The 25,662-nt window shown below is 45.7% G+C and overlaps 1 protein-coding gene and 1 non-coding gene across 2 annotated transcripts in view; both read right to left on the bottom strand.

Annotated features, from left to right (window-relative positions):
* The window catches only part of PRPF8 (pre-mRNA processing factor 8), a 32,744-nt gene extending 14,476 nt beyond the window's left edge, over positions 1-18,268 (bottom strand). The window contains exons 1-24 of the mRNA XM_010861337.1: positions 18,167-18,268; positions 17,850-17,960; positions 17,161-17,329; positions 12,923-13,087; positions 12,618-12,836; positions 12,270-12,482; positions 11,939-12,064; positions 11,740-11,845; positions 10,451-10,641; positions 10,203-10,322; positions 9,927-10,116; positions 9,674-9,793; positions 9,429-9,563; positions 8,955-9,084; positions 8,384-8,580; positions 8,077-8,283; positions 7,785-7,948; positions 7,225-7,351; positions 6,931-7,123; positions 6,470-6,657; positions 6,039-6,277; positions 5,677-5,823; positions 5,274-5,484; positions 4,963-5,079 (exon numbers count right to left, since the gene is read on the bottom strand). Coding sequence (XP_010859639.1) covers positions 4,963-5,079; positions 5,274-5,484; positions 5,677-5,823; positions 6,039-6,277; positions 6,470-6,657; positions 6,931-7,123; positions 7,225-7,351; positions 7,785-7,948; positions 8,077-8,283; positions 8,384-8,580; positions 8,955-9,084; positions 9,429-9,563; positions 9,674-9,793; positions 9,927-10,116; positions 10,203-10,322; positions 10,451-10,641; positions 11,740-11,845; positions 11,939-12,064; positions 12,270-12,482; positions 12,618-12,836; positions 12,923-13,087; positions 17,161-17,329; positions 17,850-17,949 — 3,774 coding nt within the window. The 5' untranslated portion in view covers positions 17,950-17,960; positions 18,167-18,268. The remainder of the gene's footprint in view (positions 1-4,962; positions 5,080-5,273; positions 5,485-5,676; positions 5,824-6,038; positions 6,278-6,469; positions 6,658-6,930; positions 7,124-7,224; positions 7,352-7,784; positions 7,949-8,076; positions 8,284-8,383; positions 8,581-8,954; positions 9,085-9,428; positions 9,564-9,673; positions 9,794-9,926; positions 10,117-10,202; positions 10,323-10,450; positions 10,642-11,739; positions 11,846-11,938; positions 12,065-12,269; positions 12,483-12,617; positions 12,837-12,922; positions 13,088-17,160; positions 17,330-17,849; positions 17,961-18,166) is intronic.
* Positions 18,269-23,409: 5,141 nt separating this feature from the next.
* On the bottom strand, positions 23,410-23,481 carry TRNAC-GCA. Its single transcript has one exon. It is a non-coding gene; the product is annotated as a tRNA-Cys (tRNA).
* Positions 23,482-25,662: the final 2,181 nt, after the last annotated feature.

Genomic DNA, 25,662 nt, shown 5'->3' with positions numbered 1-25,662 from the left:
GCAGCAGCTGGGGGCCAGAATGGGCTAGATCTGGCAGTAAAGCAGACTTCAACAGGGTACCTGAGGCTTAGTAATAAGTTCTCTGACTGTATTTGGCCCTTGGAATCACAAGCTGCATGGTTTGTATTACAGAACACCCCAGTTCTGCTGTAGCTACCAGTGCTGTATTTCTGGTAGGGAATAAGTATGAATTCCGAGACAGCATCATGTTCCTTTAAGAACAGTAGCAGTTTCCGGGGATGAGTGGAAGCAAGAAGGAAATGACACTGAGTGATTCCATGTACCGTGTACCATGTACCATGGTTAAGAACTTCACACATGTTATGTCTTCATAAATGAGATAAATTCAATCACATAACCTGCACATCATAATACATGACCAACTTGGAATGTAATGTGGAAAAATAAAACTGATGTTAGGACAATGGGTTGCTGGTGTTTTATGGATTTTGTTAGTATTTAATTTCTTTTTACTATAAATGAAAACATAACTATTAGAGAACTTAATGATAACTTTTACTGTATCCTTTTAAACCATGATATAGTAGAGACCGATTTTTCTTCTATTTAAAACTAAATGTATGGCTGGGGTGGGGGCAAGGGAGACAAAGAGGCAGAGAGGGTTTTTTAGGGCATGAAAACTGTATGTTATTTTAGCAATGGATATGTGTTCTTATCGGCTTCCCAAGTGGCGCTAGTGCTAAAGAATCCATCTGCAATCCCTGAGTTGGGAAGATCCCCTGGAGGAGGGCATGGCAACCCACCCCAGTATTCTTGCCTGGAGAATTCCAAGGACAAAGGAGACTGGCAGGCTACAGTCCATGGGGCTGCAAAGGGCAAGACACAACTGAGTGACTGAGCACAAGTATTCTTATACATGTGTTCAATCCCAGAGAATATATACCACACCAAGAGTGAACCCTAAGGTAAACTTGGGACTATGGATGGTCACAATGTGTCAATGTAGGTTTTTCTGTGGTAAAAATGTACCACTCTGGTGAGGAACGCAGGCGCAGGGATTTTATGGGAAATCTTAGTACCTTCCTTTCGATTTTATTATAAATCTAGAACTGCTCTAAAAAAAAGTTTATTAAAAATAATGTAAAATAAAAATCAAAACAAAAAAGGACAGAGAAATACACCTACTGCTGGGCAAAGATGTTTGTTTCCTCTAAGTCATCTACACATGCTTAAAGGGACTCCCTGGTGAGAGGGAGAGAAGACAGGGAACTCGGCAAGAGTTCCTGTCGGTCCTCCAGAAGCTAAAGTTAGGTAAGTTGTACCTTACAGGTCAGGTGCTCGAACGTGGTACGTTGCTATTTTCCTTCTGTTATTTCTGGCACTTACCAGAGTCTTGTTTAAATGTTCCAGTCTTATTTCATAGCCACTACTAGGACTGAGGGCGTCCTGGCTCCAAGCCTGGGCAAGCACACTGCCCGTACATAAAGCAAGAATGCACCTAAAGCTGTAGCATCAGTAATGACTACAAGTGAGTCCCCCATTTTACAGATGTGGGAACTGAGGCCCACAGTGTGTGAGTGACTTAACTCAGATCCCAACCAGTAACGTAGCAGAGCTAGGACTGAACCTAGTTTGACTCCCAAACCATTATTCTAACAACTATATCACACTGCCCCCCTGACCTCTGGCTCTAACCTCTCACACATCTATTCCCTTGAACCCTGCCTTTTTCCCCCAGGGCCATTTGCCTCTCTGGTTTCGTCCTTCTCCCCCACCCAATATCCAGGATTCCAATGGGGCCAGCATCTTTGACTCCCTGCATCCAGTCCCTCATGACTCCCCAACAGCCCTATGACAAAGCCCCCATCCTAAATCAGCACTAGAATCGATATACCTTCTCCAGCCCCTCGCTAAGTGCTTGAATAGCTGAGTCCTGGGAAGAGGCACTCACTCACAGCTGTCTTCACTCTCTTAAAGCCCTCAAAGTTCCTTCAACAACTGAATCACATCCTCACTGCTGTGCTCAAGTAAAACATCCTATGCCACTCACTCCAGCCCTGGCAAAACTGAAAAAAGCAAGATTTGTTACAGCTTCCCACTATACTTATCTACATTCACATCAATACCGACCTCTTTCTACTAGGTTCAGAGGATGCGTCCCTGCACCTATTCCTGCTGAGCAGACACCACTCCATCGCTTATCACGTCTCTGCTGCACTCAGAACACTGCTGGCTCCCTACTGTGCAATGACTCCCATCACTCCCATTTAAAATACCTGCCCTGACTTCTATCTCCCTCTAGGTGGCGTCTCGCGTCCCTCCTCCTCCAGCTGCTCTGGCAGACTGACAGTCCTTCATGTCTCCACTTCCTCACTTCCCATAAAGCCTCACCCACTGCAATCTGGCATCTCTCCCCACTATTTCTGAAACAGCTCTTGCTAAGGTCACCAATGACGTCCTGACTGCCAAATCCAATGGCTACTTGTCAGGCCTTATCTGACTGAAACACTCTTAGGCAACTGACACTGTTAAGTGCCCGTCCCGATTCTTGACAGGCTTGGCGCCCGTGACCCGGCACTCGCCCAGTCTGGCCACACTGATGCTCAGTGTTCCCTAAGGTTTCAAACTCATCCCTCTGCTCTTCTCGCTCCTTCCGCTTTCCCCAGATAATCTTGCTCATCTTGAGCTTTCAACCATCGCCTTTATGCTGACAGGCTCTTAAACCTACATTTGCAATCCAGACATCTTCTCCAAGCTCCAGGGTGCAAAGTTATCTCTACCTAAACATCCTATAGGAACCTCTAAGTTCCCCCTAACCTCTTACTTTCTCATCTCATTTCTCTCCCTGGAGCTTCAAACCTGTAATACTTTTTTTCATCAAATCTAAGAGGTACCGCTAAGAGGGACAAAATACATACACTTATATATGGATATATTTACCTTGGAACTGAAGAAATGTGATTTCAGTAAGTGTCTGCTGGAACTTCTATCTGGATGTTTTTAGGAACATCAAACTTCTTATACCGTAAACTAAATCCATTTATCTTCTCTCCTAAACCCACTCCTCTCCCTGTAGTCTTCCAGTTGGTGGCTCCATCATCCATCCAGTCACCCATACCAAAAACTGAATGTTATTTTGACTTCCTTTCCCTCTGGCATGTCACCACGATGAAGCTCTGCTGACTTTTATCTACTAACTACTTATCAAATCTGTTCCCCCATCCCTCTACCTTCAGTGTTCTCATCATTTTTATCTGGCCTTCAGCAGAGCCCCCAAACCTCATCTTTCTTCCTACTCTTCTGAATCCATCTTCCTGACAGCTGCACGAGTAAACCACCTAACTCAGAAACCTGAACAGTCACCCCGTGCTCAGGACCCTTATGGGATTAATGAGGCGGTGATGACCTCCATCATCTAGTTCTTATCTGTTCCGCCTCCATCTCTTCCACAATTCTATTGCCCCAAACATTTTATGGCCCCACAGACACTATGCTTGCTACCTCTTCATACCTCTGGCTGAAAGAAGGCCCTCCCTCACCTGTCTCTCACCTGTTATATCTTTTGGGAAGTCTTTCTCCCTTTCCCAGACTGGGCTAGAGTCAAGACCACGAGGACTTTCACTGATCCCCAAATAACACGAGAGCTCTAAAAACATACGGTACTATAGTTCTCTTGACTATGCATGTCTCTCCAACTAGGCAGTGAGCTCGAGGAAGGCAGAGACTCTCACAAGCAGCGTGTGTGTATGCCTTGAACACAAGGAATGAATGAGTTACACAATTCCTGTCACCTGACTCTAGAGGACATAAACCAACCTAAGAAGACAGACACTTTTCCCCGCACTATACCCCCCCAAATGTATCATGGGGAAGTTGAGATAAGGAGTATCATTAAAAAAAAAAGTATCCTTAACAAAACTATTAAAAAACTCTACTAAAAAACTGAAAGCCTTCTTTATTACATATTTAAAGGGATAGGAAAGCCAGAAGGGAAGAAAATGCTACAGCTAAGAGTTACTCTAAGACAAGTCAGGAGGAGGTGATATTTTTAACACACTGGGGCATTTTATCTCTATATATGTACTATATGCATTGAAAAAGAACCAGGTTATCCCCCCACATGTTTTTACATCTTGCTTCTTTGTGGTGCACGATGCCAGCTGAGTTGTCAGCACAATGAATCCAAACTGATGGGGCAAGAGCAGAATATACTGCCATTTTTCTAGATCTTTGAGTCGCACAGCAAATCTGGGGCTGATCACATCACGACAGTGTTTAATCTGCCTGTGAAGTTCACAGTTTTGCCTGCTCTGTGATCACTAGCAATTTCAAATTCACCAGTATCACGCTGCCTCATCACCACAGCTAGAAACTGGACAATGACTTTGAAACACAACCTGGTAAGAACCTAGACTTCCCTTTCTTTTTGGTATAACTGATGCTCTTGAGAGCAACAGCCAGGACACTCATGTGCACCATTTCTAGAATGGGAAAACAGCAGAAAGAGCAACGTGCCTTTTTAAACCTTGAAAAAAATGTAAGCACACACAGTTAAGTAATCTTCAGATTATTCCTTCTCAATTCCAGCTGCCTTCCAAAGGGGTGGAGGGGGGGGCTTTGGGAGCAACTAAAGAAGAAATAAACAAAGATAGCTTGTTATACTTGCTTTTTAACATGCATGCTACGTTAAAGGTCAAAAGATTAAATTTATGACCTGGATAACAAGCCAGGTTGGGGAAGACACAAAAATGGTGATTTTTGTCCAAATTTAAAAATCCCACTTCTACTCTCACCTTAACTTAGAAGCATTGCAACTACGCAGATGCAGGCTATAGAATTCCTACAAGGATTCTCAGGAAACCACTATGAATTGATCTGACACTCCAAGCTGCAGTATCATGAAGCATGGAGACTGTACTCTGAGCACAGCTGGGAAAAAAGAACAAAGCAGGGAAGGGTGGAAGGGATGAGCCAGAGAGAGGCCACGACTACTGTGTGTACCTTCGTGAAGGTGGTGGAGCCAGAGGCCATCAGAATTTGACGCACGCGGTTGTGGAAGCGCTGCATTGACTCATCATCCACACGCAGGAAACACTGAGCTGTCCGCTCTTTAGTCACCTAAATCACAAGCTCAAGGTTAACTACCTCTGGAAATGCCAGGGGAACAAGAAACAACTCTGACCACCACTAAGCCCTAGCCTCCCAGGAAGGCCCAGCTGATTGACGATGGAAAGTGTGCCGCGCCTCTCGCCCCACACCCGTGAGGATGGAGCTGGGCCTGCTCCTACCCCCGGCCCCACCCGAGACTGTACCTCGTTCTGTAGGTTCCAGACCCCGTCCTTGTGGGTGAACTCCTCGTAGCTGGTGCGGCACTTAGGCAGGATGCGGCACTCAAAACCACACATGTTGAACAGCAGGTTGGGATTGTCCTTACTGTACACGGACACAAAGCTGTTCTCCCACTGAACTGTAGTCACTGAGCGTGGCAGACGGTTCTTGATGTCCCAGAACACTGCTCGACCTCTGCCCACAGAGAACACAGGGTCACATCGGTCTCTTGGAAGAAGCTTCCCTTCAAAGGCCAGCCAGACTGATGACGTCCCGACAAAGCACACCCTTCCACCCAGGACACCGCCTCATCAACTCCTTTTAATCGCCCTCTGGGTCCCTCAGGCTGACACTCTTCCAGCTCCCACAGCCCCAGCTTAGACTCACAGGTTGACATCATGCTTCATGAGGCGCATACGGGCGTCTCGGGGCCAGCACTTCTTGTTATTGTAGCCAACGATGTTTTCGTTGTTGGGGTCAGGGTGCTCTGTCAGGTAACGCTGGATCAGGTCCCGAGCCTCATCTGCTGTGAACCTACAGAGCAAGGTGAGTGGCTGAGGCCCAAGGACACTGGGATCTCATGAGGCCTATGGCTCCACAGGTGGAGGCCACTCCCAATCTCCATGCTACTCACAGGACTTCATCCCATTTCAGAGCGCCAACCCAGAAGCAAGTCAACTAAGGTACAATAGCTGCTTCAGAAGTTGGGCAAGGACCTCAACACGGTAAGACTCCAGGCAAGCCCTCACCTGAAGAAAATATGGATGCGATCAATGTATCTGCAGAAGAGACGGATGGGGTGGGCAGCCTCGGTGGCTATGTCTTGGAAACTGAGAAAATCATTTGGCATCTGAGGTGGCCCGGCCATCTCACTGGCTCGGTGCAACCCCAACACAAGCAAGTCCATCACCAGGCCGTAGTACTGTACAATGAAAGAGGCAAACTGCAGGCCTCTGATGATCCCGTATGAATTTGTATGGTTCATGTCCTAGAAAGAAAGACAATTCTTTACCACAGAGCCACCAGGGAAGCCCAGAAAGACAATTCTTAACCACAGCCAAATCCCGGGGTTTTCAGGGCCCATCCTCTTCTGCCTTCCCCCTGCCATGGAAATCCAAACTCAGTGGGCCAGACCACCCCCACTTCCCCCAATTCCTTGCCACCCTGCCCCAAGACACACCTTGTAATTGATAACAACGTTGTTCTTGGCTGTCATGTAGTCAGCTATATTGTGGTCAACGATTAGACGCAGCAGCCTATTGAGCAAGGTCAAGTCAATCTTCTCATACATCTTCTCAAATCGTGACTCCAGCATGACATTGCACTCGCCCTCGCTTGTCTCCCACACATCCTGCAGGTTATTGATGCCTGAGGGGGGAAGAAACACAAAGCTCTGGCAGGTCAGAAGTTCCCTTTCAGGACTAGTGCCTACAGAGCCATCACACTCCTATCCAGATCATACCACCACTCCATTCATTCACTTGGATTGCTAGCAGAGTCAAACTGCTCAGTGTAACATCAACACCATTTCTTTGGTACCAGGCATCAAGAGAGTAAACTAATTATGCTATCTGGATGAGAATTTCAAGGTAGAAATTAAGGTATCTGCCTTCCTTAGAGGCAACCCCAGAAAAGTTTTACCTTGGCACCATTTGTAAACAAGCAGAGGAGGTGGTTCTGTGTCTGCAGGCTTGATCCAGGGTGGGAACAGGCGGCGCTTGTCAGCTTCGTACCACAGGTACTGGTCCAGGTAGGCATCAGTGATCTTCTCCAGTGGCTCCACATCATACACTGGCACCAGGTGGCTATAGAGGTCCATGAACTCAATGCCCACCTGTGGGACAAGGAAGCTGGCTCACACCAACCCACCAAACACCCTGGGTGCCATGAATGAATCACACAGCCAAAAGAAAACGTGTGGGGCATCTCACTCACTTCTTTAAAGGCTCTCTGTGTAAGGAGGTGTCGCTTGATGCGGGACAGCGCCTCATGGGGGTTGTCATAGGCCTGCTCGATCAGACCTAGCTCCTCCCTCTGAGACTGGTTTAATCGAGACTTCACACTGACAAGGCAGAAGAAAAGGTGAATGAGGGCACTTCCCTGGTGGTCCAGTGATTAGGAATCCACCTGCCAAAGCAGGGGACATGGGTTCAATCCCTGGCCTGGCCAGGAATATTTCACATGCCGTGGGGGTAAACTAAACCCATGCACTGTTAACTTCTGAGCCCGAGCTCCAGAGCACATGCTCCACAAAAGAAACCACCGCAATGAGAAACCCACACACTGCAAGTAGAGTAGCCCGTTTGCTGCAACAAGGGAAGGCCCAAGGGCAACAATGAAGACCCAGTGCAGCCAAAAAACAAATTTAAAAAAGTGTGAATGGGAAAACCAAGAGGAAGCCATCCCCAGAAAGGCCTTCTCTGGACTCTAAAGATGATGCCACTCTGTGTCCATCACCTCCCTAAAGGGACCTGTCGACTCTACTCCTCCCTCACCTGTAAGCTTCCTTGAGCCGCTCCAAAGCCAAGATCAGCAACTTGGTGTCATGCTTGTAGGAGAGCGGGGGGAAGGGGATGGGTGAGAATCTACGGCTTTCCAGCCAATGCACAGTAGTGGTATACACCGCCACCGCTTCCTCCGCTGTGATGTAAGGACCGTCCTGCAAGGTGGATATGAGAATCAGCTTCCCACTGCAGCCTCATCCCACCAGGGCCAGGCATGGTTCCAACCCTGCAGTCTGCCCTCCTGCTCGCGCCCACGCCCCTAGCCCAGCCTACTCCGTCCAACCTTTAGGTAGTTGTGCTGCCGCTCCTGCTCTGCCTTCAGGTAGAGCCGAGTCAGGCGGCCCAGGTTCTTTTTGCACACAGTCTTGTCTACGGTGGCCCCGCGGCGGATGCGCTCTCGGTTGTAGTGGGCGGTGTTGGTCCACCAGTCAGCCTTGGCCTTCACGTACCGAAGAATCATATTCTCTATCGGTGTTGGCAGCCCAGGGACCTGAAAGTGCAAAAGGCACAATGAAAAAGTGACAGGGGGCTAAAGCAATCCAGGACCGGTAATACCCAGGCCCCTCTATGAGCCGGGGAGACCTCCCCACCTTCCAGGGAATGTTGGCCTTCCAGCAGCGCCAGGCCTCACTGAGGTGCTGCAGGATCGTCCGGGCCTTGTTCTGCTTGATCCCCTCAGGCATCATGTCCAGGATGTCATGCATCACAGCGGCCCGAAGCTCAAGGTCAAAATGTGACTCCACTCGCTGCTTTGTTACCGTCTTGGCCACCCCCTTTGAGTGTCGGCCTAGAAGTGAAAGTGGTTAAAAGCAAGATTTGTTGTTCCTACTAAAGTCTCTACTTTCATATCCGTTGACAACCATGGTTACAGTGAAATCAGCAAGTATGAATAAAGCCCAGCACATGCAAGACACAATACGTCTGTAAAGATTCACAACGATGCTTCTGAGGCATTTCCATCCTACAGATGCTCGCTGGCCTTAAGGCCCCACAATGAAGCCCAAGAAAAGAGAATACTAGGTCAGACTCCTTAGGTACTGGGCCTTAGAGGTGATCCAACAGGAAGGGATGCTCAATCTCAAACAAGGACAAGGGAAGGATCAGGAGCACACGTGGCCTATTCTTGAATGGGAGAAGTCAGACATGGAGAAAACCACTCACCTTCAAACTGCCGGGCCAGGAGGTTGCCCAGCCATCGCTCCAGCAAAGGGGTGATTCCACGCATGAAAAACAGCCAGACCCGCCAGCCAGCAGCCCAGAAACCACAGCCAGGGCCCTTCCCTACAGGACCCTAGGATCCCAAGCAAAAGTCAAGAACACAAGTTAGTAATTCATTCAGACAACAACAGAACACTGGGCAGAGGTGGAGCAAAGGGCACAGGTATGGCAATAAAGGGGGGAAAAAGAGAAAACTCTTTTAAGATCTCAATATTTAAAATGGAGTAAATGAGGAAACCAGCAACTGAGATTTTCTATTTAGAACTAAAGGTGGGCTCTGGGGAGAAGTGTTGAGATCTACAGGACAGCAGTAATAACACTCAGAGCCTCTCTCCAAATAGGCCCTTGGAAAGAGCCCTGATCGATGTAAAATTAAGATGGATCTGAGAATATGAATGCACAAGGGCAGGGTCCTACCGTGTTAAAGCGATAATAGATAAGGTGCTTCAGGTCCTTGCACATACGAATCTGCCGCATCAGCTTGTATTTGTAGCGGTACATGCCCGTCAGCTGCCCCACGTGGGCGAAGATATACTGCAACCCATCTGCCAGCTGCAACACAGTGGCCCCAGTAGGCTTCAAGCTAGAGCCAGCTCCATGATCAGCCCAAGCTTCACCCAGCTTCCCTACAAGGGGCAGGGACTGGGGATTCCTAGCCTCACCTGGAAGGCATCCACATTGCCCAACCGATACTGCACATGACTGTCCACCACCAGCTTAGTTAGACGCAGAACTTCTCGACACAGATGGAAAGCATTTCCAAAACGAGATTTCTTCCTTTCCTGGAAAAAATGCCAAGGACAGAAACAACATTAGTCAGCAATGCTCTGGACTGGATACACACCATCCCAAGAGGCCAGGGCAAAACCAGCCCGTCTCTCAGCCCAGGACCCCCTTAAGGTCCAATGCAAGTACCTTGGTGGTGAGCGTCTTAACAGGTTTAAGGTTGAAGTTGTAATCCAGGTGCAGATAGTTGAGGTTCTTTCGGTGAATGAGAAGGTTGAGCATGTTGTAGCCCTGGCGGCAAACCTGTAGCCCCACCTCCACCCAATCCAGCTTGGTAGACTGGAAGAATTTGGTGGCTTTGAAGGATCGGAATAGATACCTGGGATGGGAATAAGGAGTGAGAGTGAATCTCCTGATCATCTCTGGAACAGAAGAAGGCTGAGCAGGGGCCCCAGGGCACCTCACCTCTTCTTTTGGGCTTTCGGGGGCCGGTGCTTCAGGGCATTGAGCACATAGTACTTAAGCAGCTTCTGGTAGGAGACCCTCACTTTCACAGGCTGCCCAGCAGGACAATGCTCCCGATACCTGAAAAAACACCCCCATTAGAGCTTGGCCCACCTCTCCCTCCAGCTGCCCTGCTAAAGGCTATATGCCCACCCAGCTGGAGTCTTTAATCCTATATATCTGCTACTCTCCCCAGGTAGAAGCCTTACCAGTTCTTGACAAGGGGGATGTCTAGGGCCCGGCGAGTGCGACCAGAGCGTAGGTTGAAGGGCCGGGGGGCCCAGAGCAGGGCAATGCCATTGGCTGTATTGTCTGTGTAGAGGGGTGTGTCCTTCAGAAAGGGCTCCACAAATTCTGGGAGCTCAAACTCCTCATCGTCATCTGGCAATGGCTCCTGGCTCTGAAAGAAGAACCCCCATGGGTTTAGCTCCTGCTGAACTGGGCAGAGACCTGGGATGAGAGAGAAACTCTCTGGGGCCAAACACAGTGGCTCCATCTGCTATGGCAACTGGGCTGCCTGACAAGAGAAGCCCTGAAGAACGAGGGCAAAGGAGGCCAAGGGAGCAGAGAACAGGGCAGGGCCAACTGGGCGAGTGAGCAGCACTCCTCTCACCCTAACTGGCTCTCCGCCAAAGGCCTCCCAGAGGAGCCCCCAACACAGGGAGAGGTAAACGTGCAACCACCTCCTGTCCAAGCTCCAAAAACTGGGCCTGGGGAAGGAGATCTGTTTATGTTAAGAACATGACGGAACATGAATCAACACCAAAAACACTGTGCCAAGTGTAAGAAGCCAGCCACAAAAGACTACATACTGTACAACACTATTTATATGACATGTCCAAAACAGGCAAATCTATAGAGACAGAAAGCAGATTAGCAATTGCCTAGACATGGAAAATTCAAGAGAAATAGACAGTGACTACCATGGGTGCAGGGTTTCTCTCTGAGGAAAGGAGAATGTCCTAATAACTGTGGTGATGGTTACACAGCTCTGTGAATAAACTAAAACCACCGAATCATACACTTTAAATGGGTGAATTGTGTGTAGTGAATTACAGCTCAAAAAAAAGGATTTAAAAACACACTGGAGAGACTTCTTCAGTGGATAAGACTTTGCACTTCCAATGCAAGGGACACAGGTGTGATCCCTGACCAGAGAACTAGATCCCGCATGCCACAACTAAGGCCTGGTGCAGCCAAATAAATAATAAAATATTTTGAAAAATAAAAAATTTTTCTGGAAACAGACCAGAATAAGATTAGAGTCCCAGACGAGAAACAATAAAGCCCAGATGGGTAATCACAGAAACCAAGATAATGTGAATAACTTGGTTTGAGCCAAGTGCCAAACTCTCACACGACAGTTCCCCTCTTACAGCTCGAGGGGAACACTTAAGGATGGAAATCATGTCTCCCTCTAGGTGAACTTTTATCTAGTCATGCTTCTGCCCAGTCAGGAAATTTATCTTGAAGAGCTGAGAATGTCCCTTCCTCTCACCTTGACAGAGTGTCTATGGGAAATTGGGTTGATCAAAGGATCAAAGTAGAAAGCTGGCAAATCAGGATCCTCAGTTTTGATGAACACAACATTAGGAGTGTGGTACCTGAAATGAAACGAGAGTCAGCCAAGGCGCTCCTCCCGGCCCACCCCAAACGCCAGCCACCCCTCTCGCCCAGCTGGGCTCCAGCTCTCTCACCAGGTGAGGTGGACATGGTGCGGCAGGTTGTTGTACAGGTAAGGAAACGCAATCTTGTACTCGGTGCGGATAGGCTGCCGGATGATGATCTTGTTGATGTCATTGAATTCATTCCAGTCTTCATCCCTAGGGCACAGAATCAAGGGTGAGCAGCGGAGTTGGGCAGTCTGGAAACTATAATGGGATCTAAAGGATCAAGATTAGATTTTACAATGGCTGCTTCATGTTGATGTTGGGCAGAAACCAACAAAATTCTGTAAAGCAATTCTTCAATTAAAAAATACATTTCAAATTTATTTAATTTAAAAACACTCTACTCTCTCCAACTTACTGTAGGTTGATGTCTCGGACAAGAGGCTCAAATTTGGGGCCTCCAGGAATGGCCATATTAAGTGCCTTGGATGTAAAAAAGGCCTTCAGATCAAACAGATAGAAGTAATTGTCATCAACCAAGTCTGTCAAGAGCTGATTGGCCAGGCGGTAGAGAGTGGACATCATAGGCAATGTGAACTGCCAGCGCTGGTAAGTGGAACCATTTACATACCTAGGGAAAAAAGAGAGGCCCATATAAGTTCAAGTAGGTGCACCAGCTAGCCAGGGCATGCTACCTACTGGTCTCCCAGGACCCCCTCTGGAGTTCCAAACCCTCACAGGAGTGGTAACTCCAACTATCACTCACTTCCGGCTATCCCTTAATGGCTGGTGGTCATAGAACCAGTCCAACACAGGGGCATCCTCCTCAGGGTCCAGCTCTAGCTGAATGGCTTCCAGTGGCTCAACATCTAGAATATTGTCAGCATAGTCCAAAGGTGGCTCCTCATCATCAAAAGGGGGGAAACGCATCCTCTTGAAATGCCTCCTGTCTCTTTTTTCCCGACGCATCATAATCCACATTGACCTGGAAGTCGACAATGTCACGCAACAGTTTCTGCATAATGTCCCCTCAACCGCCACCACCACACCCCACATTCCAGTCCCTCTCACCCCCACTGGGAGATGTAGACAGGTTCAATGACCCAGGGGATCTCATTGACAAAGGAAATGGCTCCGGTGATGTGGTACAGCACAGGCACATCCCGAATCTGCTCCCAAGGCATAGGCATGTTCTCCAGGAGCTTGAGGACTGCATGCGGCATGTACTTGAGGGCCCTGTAACAACAGGAAGAGAGATGATTAGAAATGACAAGGTGTTCTGCTACCTAAGCCATGCAGAGAAGTAACAAGGTATCACATTCCACAGAAAACCCGCCTTACAGTCTCCTAAATATAGTACCCAGGCCCTCTGTGACCAGGAACTCTGCCTCCCCACCTCCAACAGTGCCACTTCTTTTTCTTAAACATCACTGTCCCACAACACTGGGTTTCAGTCCCTCTAAATCACCAGCTATCTCCCTAAAAACAGCTTTTAGGCTATCTCACATTCTATTCTCTCTGTGAAGTGAAGTCGCTCAGTTGTGTGCAACTGTTTGCGATCCCATGGACTGTAGCCTACTACGCTCCTCTGTCCATGGGATTTTCCAGGCAAGGGTACTGGAGTGGGTTGCCATTTCCTTCTCCAGAGGATCTTCCTGACCCAGGGATCAAACCCAGGTCTTCCGCACTGTAGGCAGACGCTTTACTGTCTGAGCCTAAATAAGAAAATATTCACACTTTATTTTAATCATTTGTCTGTTATGTCAGTAGGCCATAAGCTCCAGAAAGACTGTTCCTTCCTGATCATTGCTATATCCCTGGCACCTAGCACAGTTCTCAAATACTTTTGAAATAAATACAACTTCCATTGCTGTCTTGGACTAGTTCATTAAATGGCTAACACTTTTGTGTAAAAATGAAAAAACGATGTGCTAAGGTATTTATACCTGTACTCACCCACCTTGGGAAAACAAAAGGACACAAAGACCTCAGGACGGAACTACCCTCAAACCTGAAGACTCTTGCCACTTAGGAATTACAGGCAACAAGAATGTACAGGTGTCCTGCTCGGGGCTTTAATTCACTCAAAGATAAAGATGTCTTATCATAATATCAACAGGACAAATTAAAAACTCCAGGCCCAGATCAGGGAAAAGAAACATAACAACAAAGAACATAACTGAGAACATCTTACATTGTTGGTAGTAACATAATTGTTACAGTCACTAAGGAGAACAATATGGAGGTTCCTTAAATAACTAAAAAACAGAGCTACCATATGAGCCAGCAATCCTACTCCTGGGTATATATACAGAGAAAACCATAATTTGAAAACAAACATGAACTCCAATATTCACTGCAGTACTACTTACAACAGCCAGAACATGAAAACCTGAATGCAGATCAACAGATGAATGGATAAAAAAGATACAGTACATATACATTCTGTCCAGTTCAGTCACTCAATCGTGTCCGACTCTTTGCGACCCCATGAATTGCAGCACGCCAGGCCTCAGAGAAGGCAATGGCACCCCACTCCAGTACTCTTGCCTGGAAAATCCCATGGACAGAGGAGCCTGGTAGGCTGCAGTCCATGGGGTGGCTAGGAGTTGACGACTGAGTGACTTCACTTTCACTTTTCACTTTCATGCATTGGAGAAGGAAATGGCAACCCACTCCAGTGTTCTTGCCTGGAGAATCCCAGGGACAGGGGAGCCTGGTGGACTGCCGTCTATGGGGTGGAACAGAGTCGGAAACGACTGACGCGACTTAGCAGCAGCAGCAGTAGGCCTCCCTATCCATCACCAACTCCCGAAATTCACTCAAACTCACTTCCATTGAGTCGGTGATGCCATCCAGCCATCTCATCCTCTGTCATCCCCTTCTCCTCCTGCCCCCAATCCCTCCCAGCATCAGAGTCTTTTCCAATGAGTCAGCTCTTCATTCCAATGAGTCAGCTCTTCACATCAGGTGCCCAAAGTACAGGAGTTTCAGCTTTAGCATCATTCCTTCCAAAGAACACCCAGGACTGATCTCCTTTAGGATGGACTGGTTGGATCTCCTTGCAGTCCAAGGGACTCTCAAGAGTCTTCTCCAACACCACAGTTCAAAAGCATCAATTCTTCAGCGCTCAGCTTTCTTCACAGTCCAACTCTCACATCCATACGTGACCACTGGAAAACCCATAGCCTTGACTAGACGGAACTTTGTTGGCAAAGTAATGTTTCTGTTTTTGAATATGCTATCTAGGTTGGTCATAACTGTCTTTCCAAGGAGTAAGCGTCTTTTAATTTCATGGCTGCAGTCACCATCTGCAGTGATTTTGGAGCCCAAAAAAATAAAGTCTGATGCTGTTTCCCCATCTATTTCCCATGAAGTGATGGGACCGGATGCCATAATCTTTGTTTTCTGAATGTTGAGCTTTAAGCCAACTTTTTCACTATCCTCTTTCACTTTCATTAAGAGGCTTTTGAGTTCCTCTTCACTTTCTGCCATAAGGGTAGTGTCATCTGCATATCTGAGGTTACTGGTATTTCTCCCGGCAATCTTGATTCCAGCTTGGGCTTCTTCCAGCCCAGCGTTTCTCATGATGTACTCTGCATAGAAGTTAAATAAGCAGGGTGACAATATACAGGCTTGACGTACTCCTTTTCCTATTTGGAACCAGTCTGTTGTTCCATGTCTAATTCTAACTGTTGCTTCCTGACCTGCATATAGGTTTCTCAAGAGGCAGGTCAGATGGTCTGGTATGCCCATCTCTTTCAGAATTTTCCAGTTTGTGGTGATCCACACAGTCAAAGGCTTTGGCATAGTCAATAAAACAGAAATAGATATTTTTCTGGAACTCGCTTGCTTTTTCGATGATCCAGTGGATGTTGGCAATTTGATCTCTGGTTCCTCTGCCTTTTCTAAAACCAGCTTGAACATCTGGAATTTCATGGTTCACACATTGCTGAAGTCTGGCTTGGAGAATTTTGAGCATTACTTTACTAGCGTGTGAGATGAGTGCAATTGTGTGGTGGTTTGAGCATTCTTTGGCATTGCCTTTCTTTGGGATTGGAATGAAAACTGACCTTTTCCAGTCCTGTGGCCACTGCTGAGTTTTCCAAATTTGCTGGCTTATTGAGGGCAGCACTTTCACAGCATCATCTTTCAGTATGCTATGTATCATATTTCAATATGATACGTACATCATAATGTACATATACATTAGTACAATGGAATATCACTCGGCTATAAAAAAGGAAATAATGCATTTATAGCAATACAGATGGACCTAGAGATTATCACACTGAGTGAAGTCAGACAAAGGAGAAATATTGTATGACATCCCTATATGTGGAATTAACAACAAATAGAATCAACATTGCCAGGAGAAATATCAATAACCTCAGATATGCAGATGATACCACCCTTATGGCAGAAAACAAAGAAGAACTAATAAGCCTCTTGATGAAAGTAAAACAGGAGAGTGAAAAAGTTGGCTTAAAACTCAACATTCAGAAAACTAAGATTACGACATCCAGTCCATCACTTCATGGTAAATAGATGGGGAAAGAATGGCAACAGTGAGAGATTTTATTTTCTTGGGCTCCAAAATCACTGCAGATGGTGACTGCAGCCATGAAATTAAAAGATGCTTGCTCCTTGGAAGAAAAGCTATGACCAACCTAGACAGCATATTCAAAAGCAGAGACATTACTTTGCCAATAAAGGTCCATCTAGTCAAAGCTATAGTTTTTCCAGTAGTCATGTATAGATGTGAGAGTTGGACCATAAAGAAAGCTGAGCGCTGAAGAATTGATGCTTTTGAACTGTGGTGTTGGAGAAGACTCTTGAGAGTCCCTTGGACTGCAAGGAGATCCAACTAGTCAATCCTAAAGGAAATCAGTCCTGAATATTCATTGGTGCTGAAGCTGAAACTCCAGTACTGTGGTCACCTGATGTGAAGAACGGACTCATTAGAAAAGACCCTGATGCTAAAAAAAATTGATGGCAGAAGAAGAAAGGGATGACAGAGGATGAGATGGTTGGATGGCATCACCGACTCGATGGACTTGAGTTTGAGCAATCTCTGAAAGTTGGTGATGGACAGGGAAGCCTGGTGTGCTGCAGTCCATGGGGTCACGACTGAGTGACTGAACTGAACAACAAATGACCTTTATTTAAAATGGATAACCACCCAGATGAGCTGTCTGAGAACATTAAAAGTCCCAAAATGACAGCAGCTCTCCAGGACTGAAACATAAAAGACAGGGAGAAGGAAAAGGGACCAAATGCCAAATGAAATAATTCCAGGATGGTCTTACCCCAAGTACACCCTTTTATCATGCCGAAACTTCCTGTTGGTCATGTCTCCATGGTCTCGGATGATCTTCCTGACATGTTCTGGAGGCATGTCTTCCTTCTGCGCATCCACAAATCCAAACTTCCGCTTTTCGGCATAGCGCTTGGCCTGCAATTGTTGCCATTTCCGGGCTGCAAAGACACCTCAGTTTAAAGACCTGCACATCATTTGCTTCATCTCTCCCCACCTCTCACCCTAAACTGAGTTTTCGTCAGGATGCATGACAGAGGGTGGGCATCCAGAAGGAACACTCCCTGCCAATTCTCTTGTCAACTTGCTCTGCTTTACTTTTTTAAATTATTGCCAGCCATTTATCATTGCCTAGTATTTTTGGTACAACTAATGAAGCCTTTTTTTTTTTTTTAACTATGTCTCTTTGCAATTTAAACCCTGTAAGGGAATGGGGTTTTGTCTGCATCACTATTGCATTCCCATTGTCTGGATCAATGCCTACAAGTAATAGGCACTTAAAAAAAAAAAAAGGATGGTTTCAGAGACTCGATTAGATGAAAAAATTAATAGGGGCTAATAAGTGCACTAACACCTAATGTTTTGACACCTAACAAAACAGGGGAAGGGGTCAAACCCGCTGCGCGCACGCGCACACTGGCACACCCGCCCCCAGGCGCCTCTACCACCCGCTTTCTTCACCTTTCTCCTGCAGCTTCTCCTCCGACATGTAGTCTGGCAGCGGGGCTAAAGGGCCAGGCACCGGGTTACCCGGCCCTCGGTAAGGAAACACTCCGGCCATGCCCGGAGAATCTGGGAAGCAGCAGAAGAAAAAAAATTAACGAACAGGGCCCAGGCCCTCAAGAGAGGCCGCAGAAACACGTCGAAACCCCCCGCCTGCAGTTCCGCCTCGCTCAGAGTGCGCCGGCCCAGTCCGTCTGGCCGCTCAGCCCCACTGGCCGCTCAGCCCCAACCTAACCTCGCCTCCCGCAGCCTGGCCCTTACAGTCCGCCACGCACCCCTACAGCCCCTCACACAGGCGGCCGCTTTTCAACAAGGCAATGGCGGCAAGCCTACGTCCGCTCCTCGTTCCCAAAGCCAGGAAGTACGCAACCCAGGTTCAGCGGTTGGCCCAATAGGCGCCCAAGTACTCAGACGGTTTGGCGAACTCACCAAATAGAGTTGGAATTTGGGCAGGAAGGGGCGGGACCAAGGGCGGAAGTATTGAGCGCGAGGGGGTGTGGTCGGAATGGCTGCAAGCCCCTCCTTCCGCTTTTTTAAAACAGTTTCTAGGGCCTCAGCTGCGACTGGCCTGAAAGTGAAAGTGTTGGTTGCTCTGCTGTGTCGACTTCTTTTAAGCTCCACGGACTGTAACCCGCCAGGCACTTCTGTTCATGGGATTCTCCAGGCAAAAATACTGGAGTGGGTTGCCATTCCCTTCTCCAGGGGCTCTTCCTGACCCAGGGATCGAACCCGGCCTCCTGTATTGCAGGCAGATTCTTTACTGTCAGAGCTACCGGGGAAGCAACTTTGCGACTCGCCTGGGGCCACTGGAAACCCAAGCTTCCAGAATTTTAATAAATTTGTCGAAATTTGGGGCTGCCCAGGTGGCTCAGTGGTAAAGAATCCGCCTGCCAATGCAGGATTGGCAGGAGACACGGGTTTGATCCGTCGGTTGGGAAGATCCGCTGAAGGAGGAAATGGCAACGCACTCCAGTATTCTTACCTGGAGAATCCCATAGTCAGAGAAGCCTGACGGGCTACAGGAGTCAGACACGACTGAACACGCATGCACGTGGGAATTTGCACTTTACTCTGTGTCTAGGCTTCTGTATTTAGACTTGACGTGCAGTATTAGCTCCGAGTCAGTCTTTTGTTCATGCGTTCAGTCGTTAATTCAGCCATCATTTATTGAAGGCTCACTAATGTATCAGGGGTTGGGGAGAGGGGAAAGCCAACCGCAAGGAGCTCAACAAGTTGCCCTGAGGTAGACAAGAACCCAAGCTCTTGTGATGCTCTGTGATAGGAATTCGGGGGCAGGGTATTTAACCCTTTGTTGTCAAAGAGGAGTTAGTCAATGAACCGTCAAAAATAAAAGAGGTGGTGGGGAACTACATTGCAGAAAATTTTCTCCCCCTCCCTCTTCATTCCTATTTTCTGTCTCTGGCAACCCTATGGAGTGTATAATGAATACCCTATAACTGCTTCTTAACTCTTTAGTTACGTCTTGAATTGCCCTACAATCTCCTTTCCTTCGTTTTACATTTCATCCCTCTTGCTCCATTTTTGGTAACAACGTTGAATCTGACTTGGATCAGTTTGTTCAAACACAAGTTTATTGTGGGGGATGTAGAGGACTTGTAATCCTTACAGCTTCTTCATCTAGATGGGAATTTAGGACTCACAGGAGAAAGTGACACCTATGCAAAGTAGAGTCCAGGCCATTGCAGGCTGCTGTGGAGGTTTATGTAGTTCAAAGAAGAGAGGAAGAGAGGAGCAGTATTAGAGATGTGCTGGAGATGGGTGATATAAGGGATTTGAGGAGGTGAAGAAAGAGGAAGGAAAAAGGAATCCCAGGTGGTGGTAAATGCTAAGGTGAGAGTTTGGAAAGAAAAAAATATGGCATGTTCTGAAAGCAACCAACAAATCAACCTGGCTGCAGTAGAAAGTCCAGTATCATCTTTATTATGTTCATCACTGTCAGTGTCCTGAAGTTCTTAGCACTTGTATAAGGTTCACTGTGTGCCAGGCATTATTCTAAAACCTGCTAAAATTCTAATATCATCTGTTTTAATTAATGGTATTGTACCAATGTCCGCTTCCTAGTTTCGATTGTCCTCCTACTGTTATGTCCTGTTGCTATGTAAGAAGTTCTCAAGCAGGTGAAGGGTACACAGGGACTCACTGTACTATTTTCTAAATGGCATTATTGAGAAATAATTTGCATTCCATAAAGTTCACCTGTTTAAAGTATACAATCCAATGGCTTTTAATATATTTACAGAGTTGTGCAATTACCAGTACCTAATTCTGAAACATTCTCGAAAGAAATCATGCACCTATTAGCATTCACACCCCATTTCTTCCCACCTCCTTCTCCTCAGCCCTTCAGTTCACTCACTCAGTCGTGTCCAACTCTTTGAGACCCCATGGACTGCAGCACACCAGGCTTCCCTGTCCATCACCAACTCACAGAGCTTACTCAAACTCATGTCCATCAAGTTGGTGATGCCATCCAACCATCTCATCCTCGTAGTCCCCTTCTCCTCCCACATTCAACATCTCCCAGCATCGGTGTCTTTTCCAATGAGTCAGTTCTTCCCATCAGGTGGCCAAAGTAGTGGAGTTTCAGCTTCAGCATCAGTCCTTCCAATGAACACCCAGGACTGATTTCCTTTAGGATTGACTGGTTGGATCTCCTTGCAGTACAAGGGACTCTCAAGAGTCTTCTCCAACACCACAGTTCAGAAGCATCAATTCTTTGGTGCTCAGCTTTCTTTATGGTCCAACTTTCACATTCATACATGACTACTGAAAGAACCATAGCTTTGACTAGACGGACCTTTGTTGGCAAAATAATGTCTCTGCTTTTGAATGTGCTGTCTAGGTTGGTCATAGCTTTTCTTCCAAGGAGCAAGCATCTTTTAACTTCATGGCTGAAGTCACCATCTGCAGTGATTTTGGAGCCCAAGGAAATAAAGTCTCTCACTGTTTCCATTGTTTCCCCATCTGTTTGCCATGAAGTGATGGAACTGGATGCTGTGATCTTAGTTTTCTGAATGTTGAGTTTTAAGCCAACTGTTTCACTCTCCTCTTTCACTTTCATCAAGAGGTTCGTTAGTTCTTCTTTGCTTTCTGTCATAAAGGTGGTGTCATCTGCATATCTGAGGTTATTGATATTTCTCCCAGCAATCTTGATTCCAGCTTGTGCTTTATCCAGCCCAGCATTTCGCTTGATGTACTCTGCATCAAGTTAAATAAGCAGGGTAACAATATACCCAGTTGTGGATGTGACTGGTGATGGAAATAAAGTCTGATAATGTAAAGAGCAATATTGCATAGGAACCTGGAATGTTAGGTCCATGAATCAAGGCAAACTGGAAGTGATCAAACAGGAGATGGCAAGAGTGAACATTGACATTTTAGGAATCAGCGAACTAACATGGACTGGAACTCAGATGATCCATTATATCTACTACCATGAGCAAGAATCCCTTAGAAGAAATGGAGTAGCTGTAGGGTAAGGGAGTTAGAGAAGGCAAGGTTTGGAAAAAGAACGAGACCAGCACTTTCCAGGAACAGATCACCTTTGATGAGGTGCGAAGGGGCAGCAGTCAGATTAGTGAGCTGCTGCACTAACCCAAGAAAAGAGTAAGTATATTAGGCATATATGTGGAACTCTACTGTCTTAAGGGGGCCTGTTCTTATCCAAGGTTGTTCGGAGTAGTTATCTCTTAAAAGGCTAGGGCAAGGAATTCTGGAGATCGGCCAGAGGCTGGACCAGCTGGGAGCTGGGCGTAATCAACCTTAAGGTCCTTTTTTTTTTCTTCCGGTGAGAGAGTTCTTTGTTTTGCATAGAATGGTGGGGAGGACCCAGAGGGGAGTTTTAACTCCAGGCTATTTTGAGCCTTGTAACTTTCCTTCAGTAGCCCTCATAGTAAACAAGAGTCTGAAATGCAGTACTTGGATGCAATCTCAAAAATGACAGAATGATCTCTGTTTCCAAGGCAAACCATTCAATATCACAGTAATTCAAGTCTATGCCCCAACCAGTAATGCTGAAGAAGCTGAAGTTGAATGGTTCTATGACGACCTACAAGACCTTTTAGAACTAACACCCAAAAAAGATGTCGTTTTCATTATAGGGGACTAGAATGCAAAAGTAGGAAGTCAAGAGATACCTGGAGTAACAGGCAAATTTGGCTTTGGAGTACAAAATGAAGCAGGTCAAAGGTTAATAGGGTTTTGCCAAGAGAACGCACTGGTAATAGCAAACACCCTCTCCCAACAACACAAGAGAAGGCTCTACATGTGAACATCAACAAATGGTCAATACCAAAATTAAATTGATTATATTCTTTGCAGCCAAAGATAGAGAAGCTCTATACAGTTAGCAAAAACAAAACTAGGAGCTGACTGGCTCAGATCATGAACTCCTTATTGCCAAATTCAGAGTTAAATTGAAGAAAGTAGGGAAAACCACTAGACCATTCAGGTATAACCTAAATCAAATCCCTCTCAGCCCTAGGCAAATACTAATCTACATTTGTTTTCTCTATAGATTTGCCTGATCTGGATATTTCATATAAATGGAATCATAAGATAGTGACTTTTTAACTTTTGTGACTGGCTTCTTTTACTTAGCACGTCTTTGAAGTTCATCCTTGTTGTATCACATATGTTTTCTTTGGAGAAACATCCTTTCAGATCCTTTGCCTGTTTTAAAATGGAACTGTCTCTATATATTCTAGATACAAGTTCCCTGTTATATATATGATATGCACAATTTTTCTCCTGTTCTTTGGATTATCTTTTCACTTTCTGGGTGATATTCTTTGAAGCACAGACATTTTTAATTTGTATGAAGCCTAACTTATCAGATCTTCTATTGCTTATGACTTTGGTGTCATATCTCAGAAATCATTGCCTAACCCAAGAGAGATAATATCTATTTCATAAGGTTGTTTTGAGGATTGAGTTAGCTGATTTATTAACTGTTTTGAAATACTTTTTAGACTCACCTGGGCTTCCCTTGAGGCTCAGAAGTTAAAGTGTCTGCCTGCAATGCGGGAGACCCGGGTTTGCAATCCTAATTTGCAATCCTGTGTTTTCTTTCAAGAGTTTTATAGTTTCAGCTCTTACCTATTTATGATTCACTTTGAATTCATTTTTGCATAGGGGTCCAAATTCATTATTTTGCATATAGATATCCAATTGTTCCAGCACCCTTTGTTAAAAAGACTACTCTTTGTTCTTTGTCAAAAATCAACTGACCATTTGTTTTCTCTATAGATTTGCCTGATCTGGATATTTCATATAAATGGAATCAAGCTCTCAATTCTGTCCCGTTGAGCTATATGTTTATCTTTATGCTCTCTCTGTTATTTTTGCAACTTCCATGTGAATCTAAGTGAAGTGAGGTCGCTCAGTCATGTCTGACTCTTTGCGACCCCATGGACTGTAGCCTACCAGGCTCCTCCCTCCATGAGATTCTCCAGGCAAGAGTACTGAAGTGGGTAGCCAGTTCCTTCTCCAGGGGATCTTCCCAACCCGGGGATCGAACCCAGGTCTCCTGCATTGCAGGCAGACACTTTAACCTCTGAGCCACCAGGGAAGCCCAGGTGACTCTAAAAAGTATTTCAAAACAGTTAACAAATCAGCTAACTTAATCCTCAAAACAACCTTATGAAATAGATATTATTTATCTCCATTTTACTGTGAAAAACCCAGACTCAGAAAGGTTGAGTAACCTGCCTTGGGGCACTTGATTAATTGCATAAACTATGTGTCAGGCTCTCTCTAACTTATATGCAACTGTTCATTTAATTGTCACAATAATTCAGTGAGGTAGGTGCTATTATTTAGCCTCATTTTGTAGATGAACAAACTGAAGCTCAGAGAAACCGAGTTTCTTGCTTAAGGCCACACAGACAGCAAATAACAGAGATGGTAAATAATGGCTCTGGAGCTTGCGGGGTTTTTTTTTTGGCTGTGTTGTCAAGATCTTTAGTTGCAGTGTGCAAGCTCAGTAGTTACTCTGTAGCATGTCGGATCTTGGATCAAACCCAGGTCCCCTACATTACAAGGTGGATTTTTAAACACTGGACCACCAGGGAAGTCCCTGGAACTTCTGTTCTTAACCGTACCGCTATATCATCTTCTATTTTCTTCTCAGAAACATAAATGATACAGATGAGAAAATTGGGACCAAATCAAAGCTGGTCTTGAATTCCAAACAGAGTTTTGACCTAATTGCCAACGATTTCCAAACTTTTTCTTTTAAAGATGGAAAACATTTGTGCCAACAAAATAATTTGCAAATGAAGAAACTAAGACTAAAAGAATTAAGAATGTCTCTTAATGCCTTGTAACTGTTCAAACACAGTGTGTCTTGAGTTAATCTGATGAAGTTCAGTTGAATAGGAAAGTGACCAAACCAGAAACAGATCAGAACAGAGAATATTAGCTGCCAGTGTTATTAATTGCAGCCAAACCAGTCTCCTCATTGTTTGAGAAGTTTAAAACTGAACTTGGAGGGGACTATGGGTCATCTAGGTCAGGGTCCCCAGCCTTTTTGGCACCGCGGATAATTCAAGCACATGATATTTATTGTGTGTTATATGTGTTAGTTGCTCAGTCATATCCGACTCTTTGTAACCCCACCCCACCCCCAACCGCCCTGCTTTGTGACCATGTGGGCCATAGCCTGCCAGGCTTCTCTGTCCATGGGATTTTACCAGCAAGAATACTGGAGTGGGTAGCCATTCCCTTCTCCAGGGGATCTTCCCAACCCAGGGATTGAACCCAGATATCCTGCATTGCAGGAAGATAGATTCGTTACCATCTGAGCCACCATTAAGCATCAGATCCTGGAGTTTGGGGACCCCTGATATAGATGAAGGAGTCTTCTGGCTTAAAATATTCAAGTGGCAGTCTAGGAACACAGAAGAGAGGTTGAACTATCAGTTCATGAGAAAGCCAGGAGAAAAAAATCAGTACATAGAAAAAAGAATAACAGAAAACTGATGAGGAAGGCTGGAGAAACACATGGTCTGGAATACGAAAAGGCCCAAAAAACCCAGGGAGGTCACAGCTGGAAAAACTGGAAGAGGCGCAAGGAAGGAAGACTTTCAAGAAAAAGAAGCCCTCTGTCATGTGAAATGATGTACGAGGTAGAAAGACTGAGAAAGGATACAAGCTCGAAAGTTTTCTGACCTAGGAGAGCAGTGTCATAAAAATAAGGGGAGAGGAAGCGTCTCAGTTGCCAAGGAGGATCATGAAACAATGGAGGAAATGGGAATCCACCATTCATTTGAAAATTTGGACATGAAAAAAGATAAGAATTTAAACCAAGCAAGAGGGTTAAGAGAAATTGAGATGAGAAAGAAAGTAGATTAGAATCATAGAACCTTCTTCACAGAGCTAGAACAAATAATTTCACAATTTGTATGGAAATACAAAAAACCTCGAATAGCCAAAGCGATCTTGAGAAAGAAAAATGGAACTGGAAGAATCAACCTACCTGACTTCAGGCTCTACTACAAAGCCACAGTTATCAAGACAGTATGGTACTGGCACAAAGACAGAAATATAGATCAATGGAACAAAATAGAAAGCCCAGAGATAAATCCACGCACATATGGACACCTTATCTTTGACAAAGGAGGCAAGAATATACAATGGATTAAAGACAATCTCTTTAACAAGTGGTGCTGGGAAATCTGGTCAACCACTTGTAAAAGAATGAAACTAGAACACTTTCTAACACCATATACAAAAATAAACTCAAAATGGA

This window comes from Bison bison, unplaced genomic scaffold (genome assembly GCF_000754665.1).
Source record: "Bison bison bison isolate TAMUID 2011002044 unplaced genomic scaffold, Bison_UMD1.0 scf7180017864472, whole genome shotgun sequence".
NCBI lineage: Eukaryota > Metazoa > Chordata > Mammalia > Artiodactyla > Bovidae > Bison > Bison bison.
This window is presented reverse-complemented; position numbering and strand designations above follow the sequence as displayed.